The sequence below is a fragment of the Lycorma delicatula genome, chromosome 11, assembly GCF_047948215.1.
Source record: "Lycorma delicatula isolate Av1 chromosome 11, ASM4794821v1, whole genome shotgun sequence".
In the NCBI taxonomy this organism is placed as follows: Eukaryota; Metazoa; Arthropoda; class Insecta; order Hemiptera; family Fulgoridae; genus Lycorma; species Lycorma delicatula.
Genome location: NC_134465.1, coordinates 56,990,539 through 57,003,555, shown reverse-complemented (window position 1 = coordinate 57,003,555; position 13,017 = coordinate 56,990,539). Strand labels below are relative to the sequence as shown.

The window sequence follows — 13,017 nt, the reverse complement described above, 5'->3', positions numbered from 1 at the left end:
GTCTATATCAATGTTACAACTTAGCCAATTTGTAAAATATTTTAAGAATAAATGTGTAGCATCTGGAACAGTAAGTTACCCTGATTTGTCCAGGTGGATAGACTATTTTTCTTCACCATCCACTAACCCTGTTTCCTTTTTTATGATCATTCAATGTGGGTGTAGTTTTGACCTTGCTATTATATCTTCCTTATTGATATTGCCTAGACTTGGATAAAGCCATTGTACTCATGGTATGATCTAGTTAGATAGATTTCTATCGACCGACTTGCGATCTTGTTACCTGATCATGGCTACACAGTAAACCTTTGGCTGAAGTGACTGTCAGGTGCTCAGATTATGTGTTTTTCTAAAAAATGTTGGATTGTTTATATTTTGTTTAATATAGAATTGGCTATAACTGCTAAACTTTTGGCTAAAACGTTTGCAAAGTGATATTAGTCATTTGCAAGTAAATTGCTTTCATTGTTTGCGTTTTTTTTTCACCTTCCATGGAACCTGTTTTCATAAATATAGCTTTGGTCATTGAGATTGTATTTTCACATAGTATCCTGTTTTTGCTGAAATATTACAGGTGTGGAACCGTCCAGACTTACACAAATGGATAAGGATCCATTATAGGTTAGGATATTTCATTTTCTGTATAGCTTTTGCATTATGGATGTTCCCTAGTCCAAAGGGAGCCTTAAAATACTCCTTTGTTTTTAGTCCTTTTTGTGGTAAGATTATTGCTATATCTTTATCTACCCTTTTTCCTGTTTCACTAATATCTTCTTTTCCAGTGGTATTTTTTGGCTTTTGGTTAGTTGCGCTTTGGGACCCGTACTAAGAATTTCAAAAGTTTTACTGTGACATTGTTGTTTTGTGAATAAAGCTTGGGGTATAGATCCTATCTAGTGGCTGGGTAAAAAACCCAATGTGGGGTTGGGGAAGTAAACCAAAGCCCTGATTCATTAGATACAAACATGTATTTTTCTGCATTAATTCATGAGTGTCTTGTTACTTGCAAGACAGTTAAGCCGGAAAAAAATTAATTTGATTCAGTTAAAATTTTTATTGTTTTGATATATGTATTATTCTTATCTGTTAATAGGTATTGTTTATACAGCCGTTGGAAAAACGAAACTTATCAGCATCATGCAAAATTAATGCGTAAAAGAGGTGAAGCTCAAAAAAAAATTAAAGGTTTAATGAAACGTGTTAGTAAAGAAAATGTTAAACCTGTTGGAAGATTAATTGGTAAAATAACACATTATTGCCCTGGTTATTTATTCGATTACGTAAGTAACTAACTATACCTTGTTATTCTCTATTACTTGTATATTTTTTTTTATATTGTATTTTTCAATGGGTACTGCGTAATTTTAAGGAGGAAATATTTAAAATCTAGGGCAGAAATGCATCAACAAGAATACACTACAACAAGAAAAATATTATTATTAGTTGAATTATTTATTAGAATTTATATTTTTACTACGTATCCACTAAGCTATATTTAAGGAGATGAAATTGGCAATAGAAATAGTTAATTAAAAGAAATGGTTTGATGTGCTTTTTGACAACTCAGTTGGAAAATTTACTTAGGTTAATTAAATATGTTCTTAATCCTTTCAAGTTTAATAAGGTTTTGAATAAGCTGTGTTTAAAGTAACTGCTGATTTGAGCTGTTTATGGAGGCCAACTTTAGATTTAAATTTTTTTTGTGTTCTTTGTTTTTATTATTTTTATTGCCACAATTAGTACACTCTTGTTGTGTTCATATTGTGGGTTTTTTTTATTATTAATATTTGTTATGTGTATTTTACGATTTTTTATTTAAGTTAAATTTTAATAATTCCCCTATATTTACTGATGATGTTAATTGAACAATGTAAAAGTGTGATCAGTTTTTCTAAGTGGTTTTTGAGAGTTTTTGCTTTGATTTTATTTCCGTACTTGTTATATATACAGCTTGTCTTTTTGAATTATGTAAGGAATATAGAAGTTAGCACCCTTAAAAATAGAGAAATTGTATTTGATAGAGTTGGAAGCGCAAGTCTAAGATGATTTTGGCATGTTGAAGATGAGAGAAAAATTAGAATTGTTTAATTGGGAAGTAAACAGGAAATGACCAAGAAAAAGGTGGTTGGAAAAGTTGAGGGTACATTTCATATGGTATGGAAGTAGAATGTCTAACTGAGGAGAGATAGGATGAGATTATGCTCTATGATTCATTATTTGATCCAGAATAATAGACTAAAAGAAGAGTTCATGTTAGCTTTATGCAGGTTGCCATCAGCCTTTGAAATTGCCTAAAAGCAGGTGTTATAAAAATCCTTTTATTTTTTTTTCTTTCTTTTAGTATAAACTAGCAATTGAACGATTGCGAATTAAATATTTAGTAGTTAACAGTAGATTAGTCACAATCAGTGAAGTAAGTTTTAAGTATTTTCTTTTGTTTGACAACAGTTATTATATCAGTTGCAAGTATATAATAATCAGTTGTCGATTCCTTAAAATATTTAACATCAATATATTTTCTTTTGTTTGACAACAGGTATTATATCAATTGCAAGTATATGATAATCTAATCGTTCCAGTTGTTGATTCCTTAAAATATTTAACATCAATGTCATATGACGTGTTAGGATATTGTTTAGTTGAAGCGTTAGCTGCATCTGAAAGAGACAGGTTTAAACACGATGGTACGTCTATTTCATTATGGCTTCAAAGTCTTGCATCATTTGCTGGATTTATTTTTAAAAAGTACAATATCGAATTGACTGGTCTATTACAGTATCTTGCAAATCAGTTAAAAATGCAGAAGAGGTAAGTTTTAATGTTCAGATTTTTTTTTAAATTTTTTTATGTGTGAGAGAGTTTAAATGTATTGTATTAATTTTCATTTGTATGATCAAGAAAGCATATCTGCATTATAATATAAACATTAACATTAGACTTGCAAATAGTAATAAAAGGTATGAATAGTGTGAGATGAAATACAGCATATATATCAAAGCTGAAGTAACCAAGAAAGAATTAAGTAGCAAGTGTGTGAAACTACTTTTAAAAAAATTGTGTAATTTTTATATCCTTTAGTAAATTATGTAAATTAAATAATTTGTTTATATTTTCTTTTCCTTTTTTTCAAGTTTGGATTTACTGATATTAAAAGAAATAATTACTAAGATGGCAGGCATTGATGCTGCAGAAGAGATGACTAATGATCAATTAGAAGCAATGGCTGGTGGTGAATTATTAAGAGGAGAGGTGTGTTTGTCTTATTATTTACAAAATTTAGTCATATTTGTAATTACTTCCATAAAATGAAATTTAATATTGAAAAACCATCAAAATGTACTTGAATCTGATTAGGTTAAAGTATATTTCTTATGGGATAACATTTTTTTTTCTAGATTACTGATTAGAAAACATTAATTGACCTTACTACAGAACTGCAAGTTTCTTTGATTGTCTGATTATGTTTGTTTATCCTCACTTAATGCTCAAACAGAATGCTGGTTTTGATGAAACTAAAAACAGGTTAACTGATTTCTAGAAAACTGGGTAAATGAATATCCATCTATTCATGGTGATGGGTAGCAGTTTTGTTAAGCAGTGATGTGTATCAGGGTTTGGAGATGTATAGTCTTTTTATTAGAAAAGAAAAAATGATGATTTAGCACTATTACCAGGGTTAAATTACCCAACAATTTGCTTACAGACTTCTAAAGATTACCAAACATTTTTGATTATTACAAAAGTTTAAAGTTGTAAGGTTAAACTAATTAATTAATTTAATTTTGCAGGTAAATAAGTTTAATGCTTTACCTGCTTCTGCCGTAATGTTTTGATATACAAAGACTTGGGATTTCTGCAGACAGTATACATTTTTATGGCTAATTTTCCATGCTTTTAATTTGCATTCATAATTTTATTACAGTATCTTTAGTAATAGTTATTTTGCTATTTTAGTGTGATTTTTTGTTGTTAAATTGCTCAGTTAATTTAAAAATATAATCTTTTGTTGTAAATGTTTTATAAGTTTGATTATTTCAAAAGAATTATAGTTCTCTTTATAAATTTTGAATTTAATATTTTTATTATTCAATTATCCTTCCACGACAATCAATATCACCATTGTCAAATCTACAAATTACTATTGCTATTGCCTGACTGTGTCTATAAATTAGAGTTAAAATTTCGCTCCCGTGAAGTTGAAAGTTCTCTTTACCCTGAGAATTTTGTTATGAATACATTGTTTAATTTCTTAACTATTTTAAATAAATTTTATATTAATTGTCTTTTAGTGGGTTATATCTGTTTGTTACCAGTACAGTTTGAAACGTTTATATTAATTAATTATTTTTGGAGTTTTTTAGTGTAATTATTTGTAGGTTACAGTACACTGCTGGCCTCCATGGTGCAAGTGGTAGCGTCTCAGCCTTTCACCTGGAGGTCCTGGGTTCGAATCCCGGTCAGGCATGGCATTTTTCACAAATTTTGCTTGATTCCTGACCCAGAGGTTAAAAAAAAAAAATAAAAATAGTACACCATGTACTATTTTGTAAAGTATGAAAGTGAAATTTGCTGTTAACTTTTTGAAACTGAAAAAATCTGATGCTCTTTATTAATTATTAGTTTAAACAATAATTTGTTAGGTACTATATATTATTACTATTATTTGTTTTTTATTTTATAACTTTTATTTTACCTTTTATTACAGGCAGGATATTTTAGTCAAGTAAGGAATACAAAGAGATCATCATTGCGTTTAAAAGAAGCATTAGCAGAACATGATTTAGCAGTTGCTCTTTGTCTATTAATGGCTCAACAAAGGTATTGTGTTATATATCAGGAAACTGAAAAGAGTCATATAAAACTAGTTGGAAAATTATATGATCAGGTAACTGTATTATTATTGTTGCATATGTTATTTTCATGTTAATTGAAATATATTGTGTGACATTGCTAATTCAATATCTTTGATGATATATAAATTAATCCCTTGACTTTGCATTAACATCATATGATATATATATATATATATATATATATATATACACGCTTATATCAGGAGGTAAATGTCACACAGTGATAGTTGAGTAGCACCATTAAATTAATGAGGGCTTGCTATTGGCCATGCAGTTAAGTGAAACAATTTTTTTGTATATATTGTCTTAGTATGTTTTTATGTTTCCTGCTGATTTGTGTACATAATTTTTATCTATGACCAGTGTTTGTTTACTAAAATTTTCTGAATTTTTTTTTATGTAGCTCCTACATGAAAATTGTAATCTCTAAAAAGGAAAGTAAAAATATTTGTTTATTTATTATTGATCAGTTGAGAAAATATTGATTCTTATGCTATCGGTCCATTGTGATAATAAAATATATTTATGTTCTTTGTTTGTAGCCTTTGGCTGTATTTTCTGTTGTAGACAGTCTTTTTTCTAAAATATTATTACATACATAAATATAAAATGTATTGGCTGAATAAATTGTAATCATCTTAGAAAAATTTTCATGTTTTGATAATGCTTATAACAGCATGGTTTTTTAATAATTTTTATTAAAAAACAATCTTTTTATTTGTGAACAATCTAATAAAATTTTTTATAGTATTAAAAATAATATTTTATCTCCATTCTGGAGAACATTACAAGAATTATTTAACAAAATTAATTGTTCTAGAATTATTTTTTGATATAAAAGTATAATACTTAGTTACCTACAAAAGATCATTTTGGTACATAGTTGACAAATTTGTGAATATTTTTTTTATTAGTACTTAGAGATGTAAAATAAATAACATATAATTTTTCAGATTTTTTTTTTGTTAAAATTTTCTTTTTTTAACTCATTATGAACTAACTATTTATATGAGGTCTGTTCAGAAATTAATTGAACTTTATTTTTTTAATTCTTATTATTAATTGTATAGATTATATTGATTCTTGCCCTCTACGAAGTATTCCCCTCCCCTATTCTCATACTTTTCCCAATGATTTTTCCACTTTGCAATGTCCATGATAAATTTGCTTTAATGTCATCAATACTCTCAAAACGGCATCCTTTCATCACTGATATTAATTTCAGAAATAGGAAAATGGCAAGGAGCCTGGTCTGGTGAGTAGGGAAGATAGTCATCTGATTTTTGGCACAAAACTGACAAATTTACAAAGCTGAGTGTGCAGGTGCGTTGTTGTGGTGAAGGAACTGTGTGTTGCCTCACCACAACTCTGGTCTCTTTTTAAAATTTGTTTCATGTAATTGTAAAACGCCTTGATAGTACGCACGGTTCACTATTTCACCTCAAGGGAAGAATTCAAAATGCATGATTCCATTATAATTGAAAAAAAAAAACAGAGACCATCACTTTGACATTAGATCAAGACTGACGTGCTTTCTTTGGGTGTGGAGATCTTTTGCCGATCCATTGTGATGATTGAACTTTCTCAATGTCATAGCTGTAAACCTAGCTTTCGTCTCGTTATGATCCTTTGCAGGAATGTTTCATCGTTATCATTATGTTCAAGAAGTTGCCGATAAACATCCATTGAATGTTCTTTCTGCCACTTGGTCATCAAACAAGCAACAAACTTTGCTGCAACTCTATGCTTGTTCAATTTTTCTATCAAAATGTCATGGCATGATCCAGTTGAGATGCTAACCTCTCCTGCAAGTTCTCTAATAGTCAGTCGATGATTTGAATGCACCAGATAGTTGATTTTCTGAATGTGGATGTCATCAGTTGATGTTGAAGGCCTTCCCAATCGAGGGTCATCTTTGATTGGCTGATGACCACTTTTAAATCTTAAAAACCATTTGTAACATTGCGTATGACCCAGAGCATCATCTCCATAAGCTTGTTTCAAAAGTTGAAACGTTTCTGTGAAAGTTTTCTTCAGTTGCACGCAAAATTTATATTATATCGTTGCTTCTGAAAATTGCAAATTGCAAAAATAACTACTAACACCTAAACACGTTGCACTCAGTGTGAAAACTAAACGAGATATCAGTTCAAAACTTGTGGTTACAGAGGAGGGTTATGTGGAACACAATGCTGCCAGCCACATGCCACTAAATATCTTAGTTGGTGTATAATTAAAAATGTTTGGTTATCTTCTGAACAGACCTCATATTCTGTGTTTTATAGTATTTTGGGAAAAAAATTAGGAAAATGTGTTAAATATAAATAATAAGTCATGAATATATTTTTTTTCTAATTCATGCAATTGTTCTCCTTGAATATTTAGTTAAAAATCCAGAAAAATATTACTTTAAATAAATTCAAATATGTATTTGAATTGTTATTACTTTATTTAAAGTAAAATAAACAAATGTTATTACTTTATTTAAATTCAAATATGTATTTGAATTTAGTTAAAAATGTTTAATCTTAAATAAAAATATTTGTTAAAAAATAAATATTGGGTCAGTCCATTTGACCTACGTACCTACCTATCTATCTTACCTACCTTATCTACCTCCTTACCTATCTCTCTTTCTATGAGAAAATTACCAATAAAGTTGAACATGAAAAACTGTGAAATTTCATGTTTGGTAATTTTTTTCAAGAGGCAGGGTTGGCATACACAGTTTGAATTATTTTAGCTATATGTTAGTAATATTACCATAAATAATATTCATTGTATATACTTACCCCTAAATTTTTATTAATTTTTGAAAACTAATTTTAAAAAAATCAAATTTTGGCTTCAAATAATTCTGATGGGGCTGGTGATAAAAATCTCAAATTTGCACAACTTACAGTGTTTTTATAGATGTTTTTGGCAAATAAAAAAGTTTCTTATTGTACTAGTAAAAAAGTTACGAAAAGTCATGAAAAACCTTTTAAAAGTGATACCATTTTGACTCACTAATGCTCCAAGGGGGTTTCTTGTCTTCTTGGGTCTTTAATATTTTTATATGTATTACTGTAGTTGAAATAGACTCCTTTGAACCATTCAAGTGCAGTGTTCTTGTTATAACAGGCGCTTGAAGGCGTTATCAGTTGTCAGGAAAATTCATGTTGGAAAATGCTCATTTATGCTTGTGCATCAATTAGCTTTGCAGTTAGATACTGTTCAGTCTGACATTAGTCAGTGACCTGTTCACATCTTTACAGTGTCTCAAATGTCATCCTGTGTTTGGAAGTGTTTATTAAATAAATAAGTTTTACTTAATAATATATTTGCAAATTTTAAAATCAATTAAATTTTTACATTATTTTTAAGTAATTTCACATAAAAGTAGTATTTGTAAATATCATGAAAAAACGTTTTTATCAAAATTCAGTCAGTCACGTGTATGGACAGTTCTGTTGTGACCCTTTGAGAACTCATATAAAACAGTTAAGAAAAACTAAAACAATATTATTAGAACAAGCTCTTAAATAACACATTTTTCCAAATTTAGATTTAGTTCCTGGGTAGTCTCTTTGTATTGACTGTTTTAAAATTATTTTTTCTCAGCACAACAAATAACTATATAAATGCGAAGACCAAGAGCAATACATTGCCCCACATCACAATATTGAACAATTGGATGCTGCTTGTAGCATTTTGGGTGTATCACCTCCATCAAAATTGAAAAAATTAAGCACGGATCAAAGACCATCAGCATTAAAATTTGAAATAAATAAGGTGTCTGAAAAATTAAAAAAAGAATCTTGAATTGTATTTGACTCAAAAGTTTCTGAAAATGAAAATCTAGCTCAATCTTCTTCACATTAATTTGATGATTTTATTTTAAAACTAAAAGAAAATTGTGTTGTTGCTTCTGAAGAAGATAAGGTTAAAATATCAGTTTACTTCCTCCATCTTGGGCCAGATCTAAAATAATATCTTCAATGTGTCTGAGCATTTGGTTAGACTTACTTGAGAATTAGTTAATGAGCAAGGAATTCTAAGACATTTATCAGGAATTAGTAATGACAAATAAAAAAGTTGTGTTATTTTATGAATATCAGACTGTCTCCTGGTAAAAAGGATTGTGTTAGCATGCGTGTTGATGGTGTCAAAGTGTATAAGCAAAAGCGCCTTGTTCTGATAACCTTAAATAGATTTATGTCTTCTTTAAAAGTGAAAACCCTGAGGAAAAAATTGGAAGATCAAAGTTCTATGAACTCTGTCCAAAATGGTATATCTTGGCTGGTGCACCCAGGACTCATACAGTTTGTGTCTACCTCCCTGCCACCAGATAATCAAACTCATGATTGATGGTCCCAAACTTAATGTTGATTATAAGGACTTAGTAGACATCTTTGTGACGAAGATAAATACAGCTGTATGATGAATGTGTGGATCAAATGTCCAGGTAAGCAGCAGTGTTTGACATGCTCAACTTTTCCGAAGAGTATGATGTGTTGCCAGTTACAATGATGTACAAACAGTGGTAATGGCTGATAGGACAGAGAAGATTACTGTTCTTCACATCAAAGATGAGTTTTTTTTTAATCAGTGGAAAAATTGGAAAAGCTGAAAAGTCACAATTACGTGTCAAAATCTCAAGCTCAGTATTTCAAGAAGAAGAAGAAATCAGAATTAGGTGAAGAAGAATGTTTGGTGGTGGCAGACTTTGCAGAAAACTTTTCATTTCTTGTTCAAGATTAGATACAAAGCTTCCATTGGGTCAACAGTCAAGCCACAGTTCACCCTATTGTGTTCTGTTTCAAGGAAAATGATGCATTACAACACAAAAGTGTCTGTATTTTAAGTGATCATTTGAAGCTCAATACAGCAACATTTTATTGCTTTCAAAGACTTTTAACAGACCATATAAGGAAGTACATCAGAACGTTAAAAAACTCATCTATTTTACTGATGGTGCTTCAAGTCAGTATAAAAATATAAAGAATTTTGCTAATTTGTGTAGTCGCAAAAAAGACTTCGACCTTGAAGCTGAGTGGCACTTTTTTAGATCATCTCATTGGAAAAATGCCTATGATGGTGTGAGAGGAACAAAAAAACAACAGGTGGCAAAGGCGATTAAACAGTCAGATACTAAACATTGATGAAATGTATTCATTTTGTAATCAAGCTGAAAAACATCAAGCATTTTTTTATTAAATCAGATGAGGTAGCTAAAATTTCAGAAACTCTAAAAACTGTTTTGACTGCTGTGAAAGAGTTGTTGGTACTGGAAACTACCACAAGCATGTTCCTGTGTCAGAAGGCATTGTAAGATGTTACTCTAATTCAGATTCCAAGGACTATGAAGACCACCCTGTGTCAAGCATTGTACCATATTCACCTAAGGAAAAAGACTCTATTACTTGTGTGTATGATGATCAGTGGTGGATAGGAGAAGTGGTAGATATTAGTCTCGAAAATGACGATATGCAGTAAGTCCTGAGAAAATGCACCTTCTCACTTCAACTAATTACAGTGACGGTTCGTTCTCACACAATTTCAAGAGAATTATAGAAGAGATATCACAGCTACTGGTTAACCACACTAAATAATAAACTTTCATTGCTATAAAAATAGGCTATTTCATTGAAGAATAATTAAAATTTTGCTACAGTTAATTTTTTCTTCACTAATGTTTACAGAAATAAACAAATATAAAAATAAAAATGAATTCTTGGAAAAAGATGTAGGCTACTTATTGAAATTTCAGTTTGGGTAAGTTTTACAAGCATTTTTGAATCAAAATTATATTAGGTTGTACTGGTGTTGTTTAAGTTATTAGATTTCAACATATCAATTTAAAAAAAAAAACTATTTTAAAAATATTGAAAACATCAACTTCAACAACATAGGGGCTAAATATAAAAAGTATATAAATAAAAAATGTGAAGTGCAAAGAAGACAAGAAACTCCCCCTTCCTTGGAGCACTTATTTATTGAGTCAAAGTGGTATCACTTTTAACAGGTTTTTCATGACTTTTAGGAGGTTATAAATTTTTTATTAGTACAATAAGAAACGTTTTTATTTGCCATAAACATCTACAAAAAAACTGTATGCAAGTTGTGCAAATTTGAGATTTTTATCACTAGTCCCATCAGAGTGTTTATTTGAAGCCAAAATTTGAATTTTTAAAAAAAATTAGTTTTCAAAAATTAATAAAAATTTAGGGGTAAGTATATCACCATTAATATTATTTATGGTAAAACTACTAACGTATACCTACATGTAAAAAAATAATTCAAACTGTGTATGCCATCCCTGCCTCTTGAAAAAATTACCAAAGGTGAAATTTCACAGTTTTTTAATGTTCAACTTTATTGGTAATTTTCTCATAGAAAGAAGAGAGATAGGTAAATAAACCACTGGACCAATCTTTTACTTTGAGAAAATTTTAATAAATTGCTTTTTGTTTCATCCTTCCAGGACCAATAGGTTTTTAGTTATGATTTTTTTCTGTAAACCCTTACAATCACAAAAGTAGGTGTTCGCACCGTAACAAAAATGGTAGCCACAGGTAAACTATTGAAATAAAAAATAAAAAAAAATAATAGTTTTAAGGTTCTGAAACGTGTAAGAAGCAAGTGAGTAAGTTTCAGTTTTTTTTTAATTGGTCAAGCTACCAGCTTATGACTTTTGGGACACTTCAAATGGCTTGACCATTTGTAAAAACAAATTAACCATATAATTAAAATTATTTATACATTTGAATTACTTTTGTTATACAAGTGGCTTATAAAGTGTGCTCCCTTAGTTTAATCAGACTTAAATGTAAGATGCTTGCCTTGTTTAAATATAAAGGATAGAAAAAAATTGTTTACATATGAGAAAAGGTAATTTTATTATCTGAATAGGGAAAATTACTTTGTAAAAAGTACATTCTTCGAATGACTCAGTGGTTTGCATATTCTCTTTCAATACTTCCTATAAAAAATTTGGTGCTCTCAAATTTGGAGACAGTAGAGGACAAGCAACATCCCATACCTTGAGATGACAGTTGAAAAACTTATTTTTAAAAATGCTGCATGAAGTTCTTGTAGCAGCAACATCTTGTAGCACCACCTTCTTGAAACCATAGTTTTATCTTTGTTTTTAGTTTTCCAGTAATCTTAGAAAAACATTTTTGATTATTCCAACTTAGAATTGAGATGTAACCGTAATAGTGTGATCATCTTAAAAAAGTAAGAGGACCAAGGGTTTCAAATGAAGAAACGCTACACCAAACTGTTAATTTTACACTGTAGTCAGGAATATTGTTAATGTTACATCAGTTTATGAAGTTGGACAAATAAAAATGGAATTAGTCTTGAACATCGATAAAGATTAGATTTTTATCTGATATTTGTTTCAGTCGTTTTTCTAAATGTTAGTCGTATGGGTAAGTTATTAGAAAGGAATTTTTACACAGTTTGAATCTTGTGTGGTTAAAACCTAGATTTTTTAAATCCTATATACTAGTTAATGTGACAAATTTAATATTCCTTGGTTGCCATCTTACTGAATGACATGAACTTACAGACATTGCTTATCTGACATAGTCAGCATTTTTTAATATATGAATTAATTTTTCTTGAACCATATGAGCAGTTTAGTAGAATAAAGAATGATATCGCTGGATAGTGAAACCTATACTAAATCCAACAGTTGGCTTGCACTGAATGTAAGCCATGATGGAAAACATGGCGTAATGGTTTGATTCACCAACTGCCATTGGTGTGGTATGGTATGGTTGGTATTGGCAAGTAAAGCAACCATTGCATGCAGATCTCTCCCACAACACATCACTTGCATGCCAGGTGATGGAAAGAATAAATGTAGATAAACCCAATCCTATACTGCTTATATTTTTATTTAAAAATTAAAGGTTTATTATAACTTTCAAGAAAAAGAAAGAATGAATATTTATATTTTTTGATTTGTTTTTGGACAGTGTCAAGATGCTCTTGTTCAATACGGTTCATTTCTTGGTTCCACTATGTCAATGGAAGAGTATGTTACAAGATTACCTTCAATTCATTCTTTATTAGCTGAGTATCACATACATACTGATGTTGCTTTCTTTTTGGCACGACCTATGTTTACACATGCAATTAATGTAAGTACATACCTTTTTACTTGTTTATC

General features: G+C 29.8%; 1 protein-coding gene across 1 annotated transcript in view; it reads left to right on the top strand.

Moving 5' to 3' along the window:
- tho2 (THO complex subunit 2-like protein) overlaps positions 1-13,017 on the top strand; it is a 134,716-nt gene that overhangs the window by 42,203 nt on the left and 79,496 nt on the right. The window contains exons 12-16 of the mRNA XM_075378427.1: positions 1,094-1,280; positions 2,537-2,808; positions 3,132-3,249; positions 4,706-4,885; positions 12,824-12,988. Coding sequence (XP_075234542.1) covers positions 1,094-1,280; positions 2,537-2,808; positions 3,132-3,249; positions 4,706-4,885; positions 12,824-12,988 — 922 coding nt within the window. The remainder of the gene's footprint in view (positions 1-1,093; positions 1,281-2,536; positions 2,809-3,131; positions 3,250-4,705; positions 4,886-12,823; positions 12,989-13,017) is intronic.